Source organism: Hippoglossus hippoglossus, chromosome 16 (assembly GCF_009819705.1).
Source record: "Hippoglossus hippoglossus isolate fHipHip1 chromosome 16, fHipHip1.pri, whole genome shotgun sequence".
In the NCBI taxonomy this organism is placed as follows: domain Eukaryota; kingdom Metazoa; phylum Chordata; class Actinopteri; order Pleuronectiformes; family Pleuronectidae; genus Hippoglossus; species Hippoglossus hippoglossus.
This window is the reverse complement of record NC_047166.1, coordinates 10438602-10458993: the sequence shown is the minus strand read 5'-3', so window position 1 is coordinate 10458993 and position 20392 is coordinate 10438602. Positions and strand designations below refer to the sequence as shown.

Sequence of the window (20392 nt, the reverse complement as noted above, 5' to 3'; positions counted from 1 at the left end):
GCGGTTAGCGACGGTCCCTGGCCGTTACGTCACAGGCTGCTAGCGGCCGCTTCTGTGCGAGGAGGGGGAGGGGGAGAGAGAGGGAGGGAGAGAGAGGGAGGGAGGGAGGGAGGGAGAGAGAGAGAGAGGAGGGGAGATACGGTAAAGGACGTGAGAAGCCAGGCAGCCGTCAGAGGGGAGAGACGCCGAGAGGAAACCCGCACGAACCACCGTATATACCGAGAATACGAGAAGAGCCTCCGTTAACCGGCCGGAACAGCGACGAGGCCGCAGATAAGAGCGCGAGCGAGTTCACACAGTTGGAAGTTAGCTAGTTAGTTAGTTAGTTAGTTGGCTAGTTAGCCAGGTTACCACTTTTAATAGGAATTTAAATAGAGGGCTAACGTGAAAGTGATAACTAACCAGCCAGCTACGAACGCGGTTTTTTTTATTTAAAGCGTTCAGAGGTTTCAGAGGCGCCGGTGACAAGCCGCGATTTTGGGACTCACCTGCTGCCCGGACTCTCTCCTCCGCCGCCTCCAGACCCCCGGACCTCCACAGCTCCAGAGCGGGACCACGGGGCTTTTATGTACTGAAAGAAATAAACACACAACCTAGTGTTTATAGTGTGTGTGTGTGTGTGTGCGCGGCGAGGAGCAAGGAGGAGAGGGAGAGCAGCACGCCAGGCACAAAGAGCATCCAGAGAGGGGAGGAAGGAGGACGGCACCGAGGGAGCGCGGCGAGTGAGGACAACAACGGGGACCCGACGGAGGAGAGCATCCCTCGTTCCAGCCAACACTGAGCTCAGAAGCAACATCTGTACACGGTAAGAGCTCCGCGCGTCTTTCACTGTGTGGTTCGGTTCTGGTGGGGGGGGGGGGGGCAAAAGTGTGTAAGAGAGCGTGTGTGTGTGTGTGTACATTGAAGGGGGGGGGGGGATCGGACAAAGAGCAAGGGAGCCCCATGACATCCGTGTGTATGTTGTAACCTACAGCTGGCTAAACAAAGAAACCGCTCCATAGCAAGGATTTACCCCCATTCACGCCGTTTCTTCTCTTTTTTGCGTGCAATAATCCTAAACGCAATTTATTAATCAAAAACATATTAATACATATATACACACACGCACAAACCTACGATTATTTATAGATATTATATATATTTTTTTACTCAGGGCGAAATTGCCATTATTGTTTTTTGATTGGCTAATTAACATTTGCATAATTGTTTTGCCAGAAGCCACTGGAGCCCTTTGTCATCACACTGGGCAATAAATACTCAAAATAATCACGCTAATCGTTAATTGTCTTTACATTTATTTACATAATCGGGGGAACATATTTTATAAAGTAAGAGCACATTAAAATTATAATTTTTTTTATCAATAATTCAGGTTTGACATGTTATGTTATGTCATGTCATTTAACCGTACATCTAAAATATTATAATATTATTATAAATGTAATTTCTAAACATAAGCCCCACAGGGAATACAATGATAAAGATAGTGATACCGTAAGATTTTTATAATATATCAGGTGTATTAATTATGATCAGTTCATTTTGTACCTCAAGGCACTAAATGAATCTTATGATTGTTTATGATCATCAGTTTTGACGAAGGTCTCCCTCTGTTTTCTTTTTATCTCCACCTCCACCGTGACCCAAAGACCGGTCCAGCGTCAGTTGCTCCTCTCCTCCAGGGATACCTGCTCCTGATCTGTTTGCCGCTCGGCTCTTGCAGTACCCAGTCGCCCTCTCCACTCTGTCCCAATGAAGGAGGCAGACGCCATCAAGCTGTTTGTGGGGCAGATCCCCCGGAATCTGGAAGAGAAGGACCTCAAGCCCATTTTCGAGCAGTTTGGCAAGATCTATGAGCTAACTGTGATTAAGGACAAATACACTGGCATGCACAAAGGTAGGTCTTGTCATTATAACACGGGCTAAACACAGACAAATATATAGACAGGAAGCAGATAATAGATAGATAGAGACGTGTGACAGTAAGGCAGATAAGTGGGTAGATTTTTCCTGCGCTGAGTGTCACATGTCTCCATGGAAACTGTCACACCTCCTCTCGTCTTCATCTCCTGTTAACACTGCAATGTGGGATCATGAGCAAACTCAGTTACCTCACGTATCAAAAGAGCTTTTATGCATGAGTATGATTGAACCTGGAGGCCTTTGTAGAAATATATGGAAATTTGTAAACATGCCTGTTTATACACCATAGACTAAGATATATAAAGGTGTGATTTATAAGTTTATGATATATTGTATATTAAGTTGAGTGTTTTCTAAACTATAATGAGCTTTTGGATTGTGGCCACTTCTAACAAAAGAAAAATACTACAACGAATATACACACCCTCTCTCTCTCTCACACACACACACACGCACACACATGCTGATTTGGGGTCCTGTGTGTTATGAACCAGATTAGGCTGTATGCTCCAATCAGTGTAATGGGCCTGTAAGCCTGGGTGACACAGGGGAAAGAATCTGTTGTTTTGAGAATCCCCACGCTCAGAATAAGCCTCTCATAAAAGCAATGAGATGGGCCATAAGATGCATGCATGTGTGTCCGTACGTGTGTATCGTGTGCTCTCCTGTTAGTGCGCCTTGTCTTTCTGTGTGTATTTTATTTACCTTCTGGAATTATGTTGAGTCATTCTCAATTCTTTACATGTAAACTCTGTTCGAATGTTTCCTTCCTAATGGTCAAATCTTCTCCTCTTTACTCTGAACTTACATTAGTCTCTCTGAGATGTCACCAGGATGCTAACCTGATGCTAATCTTGTTGTCTTAGTGCTGGTGACAGGTGTAGTAAACAGCTCTGGCCAGCCAGCTCTACTACCTACCCCTCCCTCACACACACAGACACAGGTACAGCACGTAGGAAAACAGAGGGAGTGTATTTGGAGTGATCGTGAGGCATGCATAGTGGTTGGTATCGGGCAGGAACCTGACTGTTCCCAGCCCGTGAGGCCTTGTTAGCCCAGCGCACGTCTGTGGTGCTGTCGTGTGCTGACTTGTGCCGTGCCGTTCTGAAATGTGCTGTGCCGTGGAGTGTCTCTCTCTGCTCTTGAGTGCATCATCATGGTGTTGTCAAGTACAGCTACAGTGCATGAATATTTATATATTTAATCCTCTCGCACAGTCAGCCTGGTGAAAATTCAGAGTAGGTGACAAGTAATCAGGGATGGTATCAGAGAAAGGTCACGTTAAAATTATTTAAATGGTGTGTTTCTATAAGGGGAGTGATACAGAGACAGATAGAGACATTTTAAAGCTTCTCACTGAACTTTTCTACCTTCACCCCTTTTCTTTCTCTTTCTCTGGTTCTCTCTCCGTCTGACAGGATGTGCGTTCCTCACGTACTGTGCGAGAGAGTCGGCACTGAAAGCCCAGAGTGCTCTACATGAGCAGAAGACATTACCAGGGGTAAGTACACATCACAAACATACACACAAACATGCATCCCCAGACGGTGCACAATTCACACTTGTGCAATGACACACACAAGCTTGCATGTACACTCACATCACTGCCCACAGCCCCCTCCCCTCCTGCACACACAGCCGCTGCCAGCTACCTTGTCTACACACACACACAAGACACAGTGTGTGTCTGTCCTATCGGATGCTCCACTCTCATTAGTAACACCGTGACATAACACAACATAACATAACATAACAGCCAGCAGGCATCTTGCTCCTAAGGACAAACACCCACCCCCCCCCCCCCCCCCTTACCAGAGACACATAGGGTACTCAGTGAACATCATCATCTCCATTTCTCTATCTTTCTCTGTCCCTCCATCTCTCTGTCGGTCCCTCTGTTAGCCTCCGGTGATAGCTCCCGCCCCGAGAGTGTGTGTAATTAATGTGGCCATTCCCCTTTGTCTCATCCCAGTCTCCCTCAGTCTCTAGTGAGGGATCGTGTGCTGCGGCTGGGCAGGGGCAGGACACTGTTCATTATGGATGGGGCACTGCGAGATCTGTGTCTGTCTCATGGGCTGTACCTCTCCGGCGCTCCCTTTTTTTCTTTCTGACCTGGTTTCCGCTGCAGTTAACAATGGATTTTACAGTAACTGTTTTGGAACATTTTGTCATTTTAACCTATTTCTTAGACCAAAAGTGGTGTGCACAACCACCCAGCCCTGACAGAGAGCTGTGAAAGTAAACGACATTTTGTAGGGATGATATTTCCCTCTAGCTTTATCTGAACTTAGATTAACAACAGTTTTAACAGAATAGTGAGTGTACCTTTACCATCTCTGAGGTTTTCTCTATCTCATTCTCTCTGTGTCACTCTCTCACTGATCAGAGTTTCAGCTCCTGCACCTTCTCCGCAAGCAGGGCCGCTGATAAGATCTCTGTGAGAAAATGGTTGGAGGAGAGCCTGAAGAAAAGGCTTTGGGGGAGGGGAAATGTTCTGACACACTCCAGCATAAATCCCTGCATACATACATACATACATACATATTGCGATCATGCATGCGTTTTCCATGCAACTGGGAAGTGCCTCTGCATTCATACATACACATTCACATGTAAACAAAGCCTGTTAACAATGACATTAATCCAATTAGTGCCTGCTGAGGGGTCTGACCTTTCTGCACAAATCACCTTTCCGCTGTCTGCTGTGTCTTCACATGCTCTGTCGTGTCGCCCTTTATTTTTTGACTCATCCCATAAACACTTTACTTTATTATCTTAACGCCTGCGTTATGAGGAGGTAGTTGCCGTGAATTTCCAATATTGTGGACACACGGAGGAACCATTTTCAGGGAGGATACTCATTAGCAGTACAGATTTATTATAAAGCCGGCACACAACAATCAAAAGCACTTCTCCCCTGAGGAGTAAAAGTACTGAAATGAGGGTGTGGCTGTTATGTGCCAGGTCTCAACTATTAATGAGCAACATTACTGTTTCTGTACATGGCTTTCCTCGAGTTGGAGTGTCCTGCTTTACCCTTGGTTGGTGAGAACGAGATGTTCTCTCCATTTGGAGTCAAAAGAAGATCACAAGAATAGAAAAAATATCTAAAAAAGGAGCTTGTTTGTCAGAATCCAATTAATTGGTTGATTAATAACAATTAATGGAAGTTTTGTACGCAGTTTTCCACAATCTATTCAAAGCACTCACTGTTTCTCACTCCTTGTCTTTTCTTTTTAATTCCTTCAATACGCTGTTGATCTGAAATGTTGAGTTTGATTAAATCAACATCTCATATCTCCAAATAATTACTTTGGTGTATTTAATTTAGCATTGGGCCTCCGCACAGTGCAACACCTCTTCTCCCTGTATCTTTTCTAAGGTTTATCTCTTCTGTCACTTTCCGCCACCTGTCTATACCATTTCTCTGTCCTGTGAGTCTTCCTCTTCCTCCTACTCCCTGGCAGCTGCCTTCTTTGACAGGATCTAGAAATGACTTTAGAGGATTTCTCCCTCTCTTTCACTCATCCTCCCATTGTCCCATTCTTTTCGCTTTCTGCCTTCCCTCATTCCAATTTATCTCTCTTTTTTTCCCCCTCAAATCCACTCTGTCCTGTGTTCAACTCCTCCCCTCACGTCCTCCACATTCTCCGCACCAGTAGAATATTACAGAATGTTCCCTTCACTACCCCCCAACCCTTTCATCACTCGCTCCTTTTCCCCTCTAAAATCTCTTCATGATATTCCTCTCTCATCCTCCCCCCTTTTCCCTTCCTGCTGTCTTTTTCTCGTTTTTTTTTCCCCCTCGCTGCACACTCACGCTTCCTCCTCAGATTCTCATTTCACAGTCATTTATGGTAACCCTTTTCCTAGTCCTCCTCTCAACGTCAGTCCTTCTCTCTCCACCCCCCACCACCACCAAAGCAGTTCCTCTACTCCTCGTCTCATTTCCCCTCCTCTTGATTAGTTGACCTTTTTGACCGTTTCACACCCCCATCCCCTCCATCTCCTCCCCCTCTCTCCCTATCCCCGGCTCCACTTGTTAAGCTGGATGATTAGTTTCTCACAAACTCATTTTCATAGTCCGATCGTGGACTCACCGTGGGGCAAGGGTTATGAGATGTGTGTGTGTATGTGTGTGTGCGCTTTGGTAGCCTTGGATCACTCTTAATTGCAGGAAATGGTGGAAAGTCAGGCACCTCATACAACATTAATAGAACTGTAGCATCACACATTCATACAGATGTGATTCTCTTACACCCATGGTCAAGCAATTAAGGTTTGGTGACAAATTTTGTGCTACAGAGGCCACTGGCTGTTCCCGTCTGTCACTCACTCAAAGGAACTCACATCAGCCAGTATATGAATGAATAGGAGCGAGAGAAACACATAGAGATGCAGAGAAACTATACCACTAATGTTCCCCTCTATACAACTTCAGCAGGGGCAGTAGACTGTCAGATTGGAAAGGGAGGAAAAAGGGCAGAGATTGAGAGGGAGAGATGAACAGATGGACTTATCAGAGTGTCCCGTGCTTTGTGTTTAATTTGGAAACTGAATGGGAAAGCGAAGCACGCGAGATGAAGAGAGGGAGAGAACGGCGGAGAATAAAGAGAGAAAAAGATGCCTTATATTAGTCACGCTGGCAGAAATCCATCAGTGGAACCACTAGCAGGTCCCACTGTAGCATACAGATGTTTTGGTCTATTAGATGTGGTGGAGAGATTCCCCCCGGGACACATCCACATGAAAGAGCTCATGTTTAGCCATCACATATCACTGCTTATTTGCATTTAAGAATTTATTTCCTCATTCGCATGCAGGTGTTGTGCACATAGACTGGATATAAAACCAAAATGGAATGATGAGAGGAATACACAGTGAGGTGACAGGACAGGACAGATAACAAAATAAAAAAGACAGGAAAAAAAGTAATAACTTTTATATACTGCATTATTTTCTCATATCTTTGGAGGAGCCGTTAGATCCTGAAATATCTACACACGTGACCTGTAATATACGTTCATCACATTGCTAGGATGATTTTCATTACAGACAGGTTCATCTGTGGTTTAAGGGACTGGAAGCACAATAGCTTTGGGTCATGCCTGTCTCGTTAGTCTAGAGGGGGTGGCAGTCGGCTGACAGTGTGTGTCTAAGGTCAGAGGTCAGGGCTCAACCTCTCGTCAACAAATTCAGGGGGGCTGGTCTCCGAGTTGTAAAACTTTTCTTCCAGGAGAACCATTAGAAGGACATGACAACTCCCACGAGTGCTTGGACAAAACATTAACTGCTATAGTGCAGACAGAATGGTGACGAGGGGGGGGTTTCAGTGAAAGTCTTGTACAGAATGTCCTTTATTCATTTCTATGTCTTTCTGTCAGTTTTCTTTAGGGCAGAATTTGTATTACAACCAGATTTATTAATAATGTACCAGTAACACGATGTAATGATTTACCTGTTAGTGTAATGTGACCTGGTATGTAAGCCAATTAAATTAACATTTTGTTAAGCTCTGGCTTGTTTGCCATTAACAATTTGTCTGCATTTGAACAGAAATGCCACAAATTTGTGATATTTTTTAAATGTTAAATGAAAAAAAATAAGTATCAGCATTCAGTAGACTTAACCTACTTTCAAATTTGATGATATCACTCTCTCATTTCCGTTTAGTAGCTTTTCTCACCTCCGGGACACTCACAGACACAGTGCTGACAGTCCCTATATACATGCTTACATGCACCTTTCAAAACTGCACACAGTCACAAATAACTGCCCATCCTCGCTCACACACACACACACAAAATTTACTGTAATAATTAATACAACTGTCCTTGCTTCAAACCTAATCCCCCCGATCCATCCTTCCCCCCTCTTTCCCTCTTTTCATCAGGCCACGCTTCACTCCCAGCCCATTTAGATTTTAACCTCATATCTCCTACCACTCTGTCTATCGCTCCAACTCTCCCAAGCCTACTGCCGCTGTATTTCCTCCCTTATCTCTTTCTTTTGTTCTTTGTGTCAGTATCTCTCTTTCCATTTAATCTGCACCCTCTTCTCTCTGCATTTATCAGTTGCTCTATCTTTGTAATACTTTAAACACAAGTGTCCGTACACTCACACACACACTTAAATACATACACATACGTGTACATGATTACACACGCAAACATGCCCGCACACATCTGTTTGGTCACGCTGGCATCCGCAGATCTCAGTGTATGTGAAATTAAAGTGTGATAAGCAGCTTACCAGGTGTGTGTTGTCATGCTTCACTGCTCTCCAGCACTCTGCTCCCTGTTCTTTGATTAGAGCCAAACCAAAGCACGCACACACATACACACACACACACACACACACACACACACACACACACACACACACACACACACACACACACACACACACACACACACACACACACATATACATCCAATAACACACTGGATGCCTACTGAATTATTAAAAAGGCAGAAGAAGCGCTACAAGACAAGTAGTTAACAATAACTGATACAGCAGAGGATCGATACACTTATGGAAAATATAATAAAAGTTTGTGCTGTGGATATTGATTAAATGCATTTGGTGTGACAGCATTCTGAAGCCAATAAATTACAATTATTCCATGGCTGCTGCTGGTTTGTGCAAACATGTCAGGGGCTGTTATGTATTTTATTGAGCCTGGATCGAAGAGAGAAGGAGTGAAGTTATTTATGTCCTGGGCTCAAAAGGATACACTTAATACTGTATGCATGAACATCATGGACTGAGCTGGGTACTTGCAGGGTGCAGTAACAGCGGCTCAATAGTAATGCCAGCCCTACTTCTTTACAGTTACTTGTACATCAATTAATTCTTAAAGGAAATTCAAATACAAACATCATCATTATCATCACATGAAACATGACATTTTGGTTCATTGACCAAACCAGAAACTGCTTTATTTCATTAGTATTTCAGTAGCGTTACGAGACAGGGAAGTTAAGCCCAGTGTTTTCATGTGTCCATCATCCAGCACTTGTAGTTGATGTTTATCAGGTCCACTCGTGTAATATGTGCATGTTGTGTATGTTCTGTGTTGTGTTTCCATGTGGAATCTAAGATGCCTGGCAGGCAGTCTCCCTATGGGGCAAAGCTATGATGAGCAATTATCCACTAGGGCGACTTTGTAGGCTAATTTAGCATATTTATGTGGTCAGCAGCACTGTTTACTATTCCCCTTCACTGCTTACTGCTGCACTTTCAATTTAGAACAGACCCCAGCTCCCTCTCTCACTCTGTTTATCTTTTATTTTCCCTCCGTCTCTTCTTCCTCTGCCATCCCTCTGCCTCTATCTCTCCCCGCCTGATGGGGTTTGTGATGTGTATCGCTTCCCCCCTCCCTTGTGCTGTTTCTCTATTTTTATCCTCACTGTGTGTGGGATGGGTAGGGAGTAAGAGAGACAGGTGTAGAATCAAGAGTGTGCGTGCGTGACAGAGAAGTCGAGAGATAGAGCAGTTGCCAGAGAAAGTGAGACAGTGGGGGTATATGCAGAGCAGAGGGGTGTTTGTGTGGGGTTGTGTATAGCTAAGACCAAGAGGGATTTAGCCTGTTTGTTTTAAACAAAAGTCTTTGCTGCGTGTGTGTGTGTGTGTGTGTGTGTGTGTGTGTGTGTGTGTGTGTGTGTGTGTGTGTGTGTGTGTGTGTGTGTGTGTGTGTGTGTGTGTGTGTGTGTGTGTGTGCGTGTGTGTGTGTGTGCGTGTGTGTATGTGTGTATGTGCTTGTGATGAGTGTGTGCGTGCATGTGAGTGCATTTGTGCATTCAACATGGAGGGAGAAAGAGTGCCTGCCTCATATTTCACCACAAAATTGAGGCAGAATCTAATCATAGCCTCATAAAAGCCTGACCCTGGAGAGCGCCTGCCTCACTAAGGTCCGACACACACGCACATGCACACAGAGGAACATTTGTATCCTGGCCAGTTTAAAAATTATGTTTGTGTGGACACATGATTACCAGGGTATGTGACTGTTCACTGCCAAATCCGTGTCTCTCAGATGCTGAGCTCTAAAGTAGCCCTAAGTTGAGTTGAGGCCATATCTCACACCATCTGTTTTGCAAATCCAACCGGCTACAACAAAAAAAAATCTGCACGGCCCAATTTCCTCAATCATAGAATGAAAAAGAGTATTTAGTTGCAATTACCAGTCATCATTATTGCATCTGATGGACTCATCCAAGCTTTGTTCCTACAACTTATAGCCGGCTTCAGACCCTGCTGCGTGAAGTGCAGCACAGGCAGCTTAAGCGTGTCCATTAAATCCTGGATTCACACATTGGCTTACTGCAAGCTGCACACTTAAGGTCATGAATCTGGAAATCAAAGCATGTCCATTGAAATCTTCATATTTAAAGTAGATGTACACAGTATATATTTCAAATTAACAGCTACAAACTGGAAGTGAATTTGACAGATTATTGTAAGAACACAAGGAGAATGTCATTTATGTATTTGGAGGAAAATAAGTGCCAGAAAGTAGAGTGTGCCAAAAAATCACTTAAATACAGTGACCTTAGCAGATGCCCAGATCTCAGCGTTTGCACTCGGGCACGGCTTTGATCAGCGAGCAGTGTCACTGATGTCCAGTGCCAGATCACATAGCAAACATCCCTCCCTTTTTTTTTTGCTTCAGTTACTGTAACATTTGCTCTTTCATTTCCATTTCCAAGCAGAGATCGGTACTCTTCTGGAGCTGCCAACTGCATGCATGTCCTGCAACTCTCAGTCTATATCGAGAGAAAAACATGACATTTAATAAAAACGCTGAATTGAAAGAAGATGCAGATGCTCCCAGATAAAGTGCTTTGGAAAGGACATAGATGCCTAAATTTTGCTTTAGTCAAAAGTGGATCCTTGATGCTGACTCGGAAACTGAGTCAGGAAGTGTAGTAATTCATTTCAAAAATATCTTTTATTTTTCAGAATTTAATACATTAAATGTATCTTTTGGCACATTTACATTTCATGTCTACATTTCAGTTTATACAAACCTGAATTTCAAAACATTCAATCCTCTGCAAATTGCATTATTACAAGTCACGTATGACTTTGGCATGAGTTGGCATGTTTCACGCTGTGCCTGTGAGACTGTCGTACTAAAACCTACAGCTTGCAACCCAGACACCTTGTGTCAGCATGTCTGCGCTGAAATGAACGTATATCACAGAGTCCACACAGAGGGGTAGTGGAGGGAGGGCTGAAGAAGTGTGAATTCATTTGAATGAAAAGGGGGGGCTAGTAGCAGTGAATGAGGGCCATGAAGAGATTTGGCATAAATAGGGTGGTATAGACAGGGAGGGGGCAGGGTGAGACAGGGGAGGAGCAGAGGAGGTCGGGTTAGAGGGAAAGAGGAAACAAGACAAAAGTTTGCTATAATGAGCATGGAGGAAGGGGCAGGCGGGGGTGTGTGTGAAAGAAAGGTTTTTTTCTGGGGAGTGGGGGAGTGGGAGGCAGGCCGGGTGCACTTCTGTCAGTTTAAACAGAGACATCTGTCAGAGGGGGCCACTGTGTGTGTGTGTGTGTGTGTGCGTGTGTGCGTGTGTGCGTGATTAGGTGGGCAAAGGGGATGACAGGATTGCAGTTGCACCTGGGGTGTGACCTCCGCTCTCCTCTCTAACCACACTCCAACCTGCTGTCTACATAATGGCCTTTTCACACTGACCAAAGGGAAAAGCTGGAGCTTTATACCAGCAAATTACACTGACGTAGATCACCACACACAATGCTCCGAACAACAGCAGAGGGCAGGAGAATGGGTCAGCAGTGTGTGTCTGTGTTCTTTAGTCTGTTAATGTGTGACAGGAGCCTTGCTTGGATAATGCACTTTAGAGCATGAATGTGGGTCTAAGCCAAGCAAGTTTTTAAACAAGTTGAGATTTTTATCATTTTTTATAGATTTAGATTTTACACATTATAAACTGAGTATAAGACTGTGCACCCTGTGTGTGTAGTTTATTACATTTTAGTTTAGTTTTTTTTTTTCTGATTTAGATGATCATATAACGTCTAATAAATAATCTAGAAATATAATCTTGAATGTAATCTTAATACTTGTATGCTGACTATGCCCGGATTGTGTGATTACATGTAATTTTGTCTTCATGTAGTTTCAGTCTTACTCCTCAAAAGAATCACATCCCTTCTCTATATAAATCACTTGCAATGACCTCATGGAAAAGACAGGACAAAAGGACAAGTGCAGTGTAAAATTGTAAAAAAAATTAGAGACAAGAGTGGATGAATTTAGCTAATTTTGTACTAGATTAAGGCAGATTACGATTTACTGTTATAGAGTAAATCAGACAAATCCATAATCCAGTTCAAGTGTGTGCAGCCTAACACAAAGTTTGCCTTTTGAGTTGCTCCCCAAGAAAATAAATTGAATAAAAAAAATAAAACACATCTTCATAAATATTTTTGTTCCTATGTACCCAACATTTCAGAAGTCACTGTGATATTTTCCCTTCAGTTCTACTGTTCCAAGAACATACAGTTAATTTGCATATTTGTCTTGCCTTAATTTTATGGGCTCCTGCCTGACACTCTAACTGTTGGAGCATCTGAAAATGTGTCACTGGCTCCGTATTGAATATAATCGCAGTGAATATGAGATTTTTGCAATCATGAATTTGTATGGCTTTGAGCAGCCTTTTTAATTCACCAGCTCATTTCCCAATGGACTTACACTTCCTAAAATAGAAAGAAGGTCCAAGTGCATAGGTCTACTGGTTATCCTTTATAGTGCTGTTGGATTATGTGGACTAAATCCAGAGGATCAAATTTCAGTGAGTGCTCCACCGCTGCATGCAGAACGTTCTCATTTGGGTTTGACAAAAACGGCATAATATTATAGGGATCAACAGGATAGTTAGTTCTGCTTTATGCATGGTTTGGTACCATTACTATGGAGAGTGATAAAGAGAAGAAGACGCCGATAGAGAGAGGGGAATATGTTTGTAATCCATGCTCCAGTAGAGAGGCTGATGAAGGGTTAACTGCCAGATAAAGTACTGAGCGGAGGAGAAGGAGGGCAGACTTCTCAGGTGTGAAGAATGGAATGAGAGAGAGAGAGGAAGGTGGGATGAGAGCAGGGGGATGGGTCGCTCAGGAGCTTGTACTATGGTTGCGGGCCCCGGTTGCCAGGCAACCGAGCCGAGTGAGATGCCAGGTTGCTAGGTAACCTGGGGGATGCAAAGCCTTAACGTGGAGCGATAGAGAGGAGAGAGAGGTGGGGTGGAGCTGTGCTGCCGGGCTGCTCCACCTTCCCGCTCACTCTCTCTCTCTCTCTGTGTTTTCATCCAGCTGTGACACAAAATCAGGTTCATCACAGAGAAATCGAATGATACACACAACTGTTTCACTGAAACATAAACACACTCTAACACAACACATTATGGATTATTCTCATACAGATGATAGACACTGAAGAGCGGAGTAATGAGCAAATTCATTGATAATGAGATTCAATGTTGTCTGTAGATGAGTCCATCATGATATGTATATTTCTGCCTTTCACTGGATCCCAGTTAAATGCTATAAATAAGACTTTGGCAATTCTGCTCAATTATATGTTTAGTTTATTAAATTAAAATCTATTAGCATAAAAAAGCTTGCAAAAATATTCAGTTTAACCAAAATATTTACATTTGGGATTTTTATAAATTTTTGCTTAAAAAAAGCAACTCAAACAATAAATGTTTTTTTAACGATAAATTGATTGTCAAAATTTCACATGGAGTTGAAACATGGTTTATTTTACGTGATTTTGAATTTAGTATGCATTTTAAGTATATTTAGGTATCCAAATGGATTTGAAGGTCTTGTCTTTTAAAAGCATTAAAAATAACGTTTTGTGTAGAACAGTCTTCAAGAGAGAGCATATGGGGTTAACACTGCTGCTATTTAGCTCAATTTTGGTTTTGTCAAATCAACATATGGCTTCACGACACTGATGATAATGAGTTTGTAGGCCTGCGAGGCATTTTACAGCACTGATGGAGAAAAAACGAGAGAGCGAGAGAATGACATGAATGAAGTGAATGAAAATAGAGAGAGTAGGAAAGAAAGAGAAGGGATCGAAAAAGATAAAAAAAAAAAAAGAGAGATGCCCATGTCAGGGTATGGAGGGATTATGGAGCAGAGTGGAAAGAGGGGAATCGAGGATAGCGGAGAGGAAGAGGGAGAAATAGTGAAGAAGGGATAAAAATAGTTTTTAGTTTTTTTTAGGCACTCTACAGAGGGGGGTTGAAGAGGAAATGGTTTGTGTGCATTTAGTTTGTATGAGCAAACAAATATTTAGGCAGTGTTTTGTGTTTATAAATGTCTCTCTCTCTCTCTCTCTCTCACACACACACACACACACACACACACACACACACACACATCATTGTCTGTTGTCATGGTGTTAACTGTAATCAGTTTTAGATTTCTGTTTGCAGGAACATTTCAATGTTTTGCTGGCAAATGAGACCTAAAAGATAACGCTGATTTAACGCTGTAAATTAATCCATGTTCCAAATAGTGCATGTACACACACATCTACAGACACACACAACCCCTTACCCCATGATGTGGTGCAATGGTTTGTTCCACTGATTTTGCGTAGGTGGGGGAGGGGGTAGAATACGATTTGATTGGATAATCCAAGGATTTAATATCCCCTAATCCTGGCACAATCCTCTCTGTATTACTGCAGGGAGTAAGATTAACTGTATGTGTGTAGTGTGTGTTTGTTTCTGTGTGCACATAAGGGTGGGTGCCTGGGGAGTGTGGAAAAGTGTAGTGTATGCTGCGTGTGCGAGCGTGTGTGAGCGTGCACATGTGGGTGACATGTACTGTGTTTGTATTTGTGTTAGCACCACAGCATGCAAATGGGGCTGTGTCTGCATGCAGGGTTTGGCCATGCGTGTATGAGGACGTGTCTCCACTGAGTGCAAGTGGGCATGCAAGCTCACACACGATCATATATCATATATCTCGCCCTCATGCATCGCCGCGCTGCTGCTGCTCACATACGAATCCACTTCCCTCAGAGATGCAGAAACTCTGTCTCCCAGCGAAGGCTTCTTAGTATGCAGCAGGACGGAGGAAACCGTGCTACTGTAGTCAGCCAGCTCTTTGTACGTGCACACGTTTGCAGATGGTTACTGTTAATTAAGTCTCAATTGGAACGTGAGTAATTAGAGAATAATTTGACTTGAAAGGAGCGTGTGGCTGTTCATGTGTGTTGGAGAGAGAAAGACAGAGGGGAGTGCAGTGTAACTGACTAGCAGGGACTGTACTTTATTTGCATTTTTCTCTTGGGCTCAAGGGAATTTTAATTACTCTGCTATAATATAGATTCAGTTCCTTCACCTTCTCTCTCGCCTTCTCTTGCTCGGAGCCATCTCACACACACTTCCTCCTCTGGATACTCCCTACGTCTCTTCATAATACTCATACATTTCCTGTCCTGTTTAGTTCCCTTGTTCTCGTTCATTTTTACTGATACTGGGGGAAAAAAACTGCATCAAGCCAGCAAATCAGTCTGCAGAACAAATTCTTTGTTTATCCGAAGAGCACAGCAGTCGCCCTTGGCAACCAGCATCCTTGTTTACCTACCCAGTGTGCCGTCATACGATTGCCATGACAACTAGCTGGTTGCCATGCCAATTTTCCGATGCCATTGTGTTATCTTTGCAGTGTGCACATCTCACCAGCTGCTTTTCTTTATCTCCTCTCGTTACTCCCATCTTTCTTTATGTACCATAGTCAATTTATATTCTGTCAATACTATGAAATATCAAAAGGTCAAACACATGCACTCACACACTCAGTCACTGATTGAAAAGCCTTGATTGATAAGCCATAGTTTGTAATCATTAGGTCTTTCTGTTCAGCGCGTTTTACGCTCACAAGGATGAGCTTGAATAGGCCTAATGAAGGAAGAAATGGAAAAGGTGATGGATGGATGGAAGGACAGAGAGAGGGTTAGTGGACACAAATCTTGCTACAATCAGCCTGCTGTACAACACAGCCCAAAATCAATGAACAAGACGGGACTGATCGATGAGTTGATAGGAAAAGATGGATGGCAGGATGGATGGACAGCAGTAACACCAGCACTGGGATATGATGGATAGATGGATGGATAGATGGATGGATGGACAAGCGGGTGGATGGTTGTGTGGATGGACACGGATGGATGGATGAATCCAAGGTCACAGAAAACTGTTGGGGTTGCGTGTGTGTGTATTTTCTGAAAGTTTATGTTGAAGCTGACAGCTCAAGTCAATAAAGGTGTGGGGTTAAAAATGTATATCATCCCTTATTCTATAGTGTGTGTGTGTGTGTGTGTGTGTGTGTGTGTGTGTGTGTGTGTGTGTGTGTGTGTGTGTGTGTGTGTGTGTGTGTGCGCGCGCGTGCGCACAAGCGTGTGCATGTGTTCGTGCGTGTGTGAGCATGCAGATGTGTGTGTGTCCGTGTGGACTTGTGTCTCTGACTGTGTGATGGCCTTGCCTTAGATCAATAGGCTTGTGGTGACAGCTAAGAGCTGATTAATCAAATGTATGGATCAGTCTCTCTCTGCTCTGCCCTCTCCTCAATTACCAGCTTCATTACATTGCCTTAACACCCCACTGGGACCTTTCTCCATTCTTCCTTCTCATCCCTTGCCTTCCCCACCCCCCTTTCCGACGCTTCTCTCATCCGCTGTTCTTCCCCTCCGAGTTTTTCTCCTCCCTGTCTTTGAACAACTCTTCATAGATGCCAAGTACAGTAACGCAACCGCTGTTACTGCAAATCACATTTTGACTGGCAGTGAGACAAAGCATTAATTAATACCACTTTCCACTCTGTCACAACAGAGAGAGCAACTTTAAATCTGAGTCTGACTGATGTCGATAATTATAAAAAAATAAAAGTAGGTCGTTTTGATTTGGCTTTGTCACATTTCACAGCTTAGATTGGAAATGAGAGTCTACTTGAAAAAACATGTTGTCGTCTTCTGGGTTTTTTTTTTTACTTTGGGTGTGTTTCGACGTCTCTCCCTGCCTCAGTCCACTCCTCTTCTCTCAATCCATCCTTTATCAGTCTCTCCCTTCCTTGCACTTCTACCCTCTTTTCATCGCCATTATTCTGCAGCCTTTCTCCTCCCCCACCACATCCCTTTGGCATTAACACTTTGTCTCATTGCCTCCATGCTATGACTAAGCACTGTGTGTAGTATGTTTTTGTGTATGTTTGAGAGACAAACCTGTGTATATGTGTAGAGAGCATTCAGAATATCTGCGTGCATGCATGCATTAACACTCCAGGCCATGGATCTCTGTAGTCGTGACATTTTTTAGTCAGAGCAAGTCACGACTGAATCACGCCCCACTCCTCCCTCCTCCTCCTTTTTCTTTCTATTCTTTTTGAATCATCCTCTCAGAGGCAGCTCTGCTTTCATCCTCCCACTCTGTCACTGTCTCTCTCTCTCTCCCTTCTCATGTAATGCTTATTTTTCCAGCAATTTCATTCACTCCCCGGGTTCCTCTTGGCCATCCACCTGCCCTTTTTAGTCGGTCGAAGTCAGTCGGGGTCCCCCAGGCCTCTCACTCCCTTTCTCTCTCTCTCTCTCTCTGTCTCACATTCTCCATTCCTTTATTTTTAGCTGACTGCTCCTGTTCCCTTCACACTCTTGTCATCCCATCCCACTACAATCTCTCTCTCCGTGACCCCCCCTCCTCTCTATCTCAGCCTACTCTTGTCCCTCATCTAATCCTTGGTTCTTCTGTAATCCAGATCAGCTGGCCTGCATTCTTAATCTCATCACTTCTCAATCCCCCCCCTTCATTCTTTGTGTGTGTGGGGGAGAGAGAGAGTGAGAGAGAGAAGTCAAGATAGTAAGGCTATGTGTTTTGACACAGAGAAGACATCAGACTGGGACACCTGTCACCTGCTCACCTTAATTTATCAGGGTCTAAAAATCATGTGGACACACACACGCACACACACAACGATGTATCTCCATGACTTCAGAGAACATTACGCAGACTTAAAATGATTTCCTGGAGACTTACCTTAACCATAGTGACTACTTGCCTAACCCTCCCTAACAATAACCTAAACTTAACATAACCCTAACCTTGTAGAGACTTTCCTTTTGTCCCCATAAGGAAGACAAGTCCCCATATTATGACTGTTCATTAGTGTTGTAATTAGTTTTTTACTGTTTTGTTGAAGAACCTCTGTGTAGTAAAATGTCACCATGTGATGAAGGGATTTGTCAACTGAGATCTGGTATCTTTTAATTTGTAATACCGTTCCATCAGTATCTCTGTTTTTCTTTTCACATCAAACTGTCAGACACAATAATGCAAATGTTGATAAGTCTGTGTTGCCCTTGTAAATAAATAGACTATATATATATATATGTTTATATAAAACCATGAAACAAATGTCATGATTATTTACTGTTAGTGCTGAAATGTCCTGTGTTAAGATATATGAAGGGAGACTTGTTTACGCTGACCATCTGTGTTGCTGTTTGTTTGTTCCTCAGATGAATCGGCCAATCCAGGTGAAACCAGCTGACAGCGAGGGCAGAGGAGGTGAGACACATACACAGACACGTACACACACACTGTGACGGAGAGAAGGGTAGGTGTCAGTATGGATCAGAGTTAGATGGAGAATACTCAGTGGGGTTCTAGGAGGGTTTTTTGTAAATACACACACACTTCTTCTCACAGACACAGATTTCCAATCCCCTCCCTTATCACCCTTCTCTGCAGTCAACACTGCTCCCTGGTGGAGAAAGAAATGTAGCCTCCACAGACAGATAGCTTTCTATCAATGCTATTTTTTAAAGGCTTATCATCAGAGCTGTGACCAATTTAAGTGAAATAACATTTGTATCTCTCCTTCCACGTGTTGTTGGTCTCTCAGAGGACAGGAAATTATTCGTGGGCATGCTGGGAAAGCAACAGAGCGACGAGGATGTCAGAAGGCTGTTCGAGCCATTCGGCAGCATAGACGAGTGTACTGTGTTTGAGAGGGACCTGACGGCACCAGCAAAGGTAGCACACACACACACACACACACACACACTCAAAAGACACCACACAAGCTACCACGTTTCATTTATTAGTACTTTGTGATTTCATGCCGTCTGTGTGTTTTGTTGCAGGGTGTGCTTTTGTAAAATTCCAAGGACACACTGAAGCCCAGGCTGCCATCAACAGCTTGCATGGAAGCCGCACAATGCCTGTAAGTTGTATGCATATGAACATAATGATCTTCCAAAGATGTGTGTGTGCCTGGTGGGAGAGTTTACATTTAATATAGGTGATAATGTAATGTAGGCTTAACTCTGCTTTGTTCTGCTGGGTTAGGCCTAAACCCCATGTGACTCATATAAGGATTAAATGGATAGTTAACTTTAATAAATATGGAGCCCCTTTTAACACACAGAGAATATAACGCATTACATTACTTGTAATCGCAGTTCAAACTTATGTCTGTCTCCATCTCTCTCCTCACAGGGAGCATCGTCCAGTCTGGTGGTGAAGTTCGCTGACACAGAGAAGGAGCGGGGGCTGAGGAGGATGCAGCAGGTGGCCTCCCAGCTCGGCATCTTCAGCCCCATGACCCTCAATTACCCTGCCTACAATGCCTACACACAGGCGGTCAACGCACAGGCAAGCAGTGCTCGCACACACACAAACACTCACTGTACCACTCACACACACCAAGTTTTTGAGGGGAGTGCTGTGCTTATGAAAGGATGTAATAAGTTTGAAGAGGCTATCAGTGGTCTAATTGGGGCTAATGTTATTACCCAGACAACAGAGCATACGTCATCTGGCATTAGCTTTCCCGCAACACGCAACCATTAACCTACTGACTTAGGACATAATGGCCTTGTAATTAGATCTCTATTCATCTGTTCCTGCATCACTCCCTCTCCATGTCTCTTCCTCTCCCTTTTTCTCCCCTCTTTTTTCTCTTTCTCCCTCCTTTTCCCATATCCATTTAACTGTCTCTGTTCGCTCTCTCTCCCTCACTTCCTTTCCCTCTCTCTCCTTCCTCCCCGTTCATTTTACCTATTTCCTTACTCTCTTTCTGTTCCCTTCCCTGTCTACAGCTTGTCCAACAGCAGGCCCTGGTTGCCCAGTCAGCATACTTGTCTCCTGTGGCAACAGTTGCCGCCGTACAGATGCAGCAGATGGCGGCGCTCAATGCCAACGGAATCATCGCCACGCCCATTACACCCATCACACCATCCTCGGGTAAGGTCTCTCACTCACACAAACACACACACTTGAATTTTATGGTCAGATACACACAGAGATGCTTTAGATGCTTTTTCTTTGCCAAAATAAAAGTCATCAGAAACATTGCACTTCATTTTTTACAGTATTTCCCATAAATATAGCAAGATAATTGCACTTATGATGCATAACTA

General features: G+C 43.6%; 1 protein-coding gene and 1 long non-coding RNA gene across 2 annotated transcripts in view; one reads left to right on the top strand and one right to left on the bottom strand.

Annotated features, from left to right (window-relative positions):
* Positions 1–1700: 1700 nt before the first annotated feature.
* The window catches only part of LOC117777188 (CUGBP Elav-like family member 3), a 24282-nt gene continuing 5590 nt past the window's right edge, over positions 1701–20392 (top strand). The window contains 8 exon segments of the mRNA XM_034611792.1: positions 1701–1897; positions 3342–3424; positions 18488–18536; positions 18874–18977; positions 18980–19004; positions 19115–19194; positions 19470–19625; positions 20072–20216. Coding sequence (XP_034467683.1) covers positions 1753–1897; positions 3342–3424; positions 18488–18536; positions 18874–18977; positions 18980–19004; positions 19115–19194; positions 19470–19625; positions 20072–20216 — 787 coding nt within the window. The 5' untranslated portion in view covers positions 1701–1752.
* The window catches only part of LOC117777189, a 10012-nt gene continuing 8638 nt past the window's right edge, over positions 19019–20392 (bottom strand). Inside the window, exon 4 of the long non-coding RNA XR_004616566.1 lies at positions 19019–19034. This is a non-coding gene — a long non-coding RNA (uncharacterized LOC117777189). The remainder of the gene's footprint in view (positions 19035–20392) is intronic.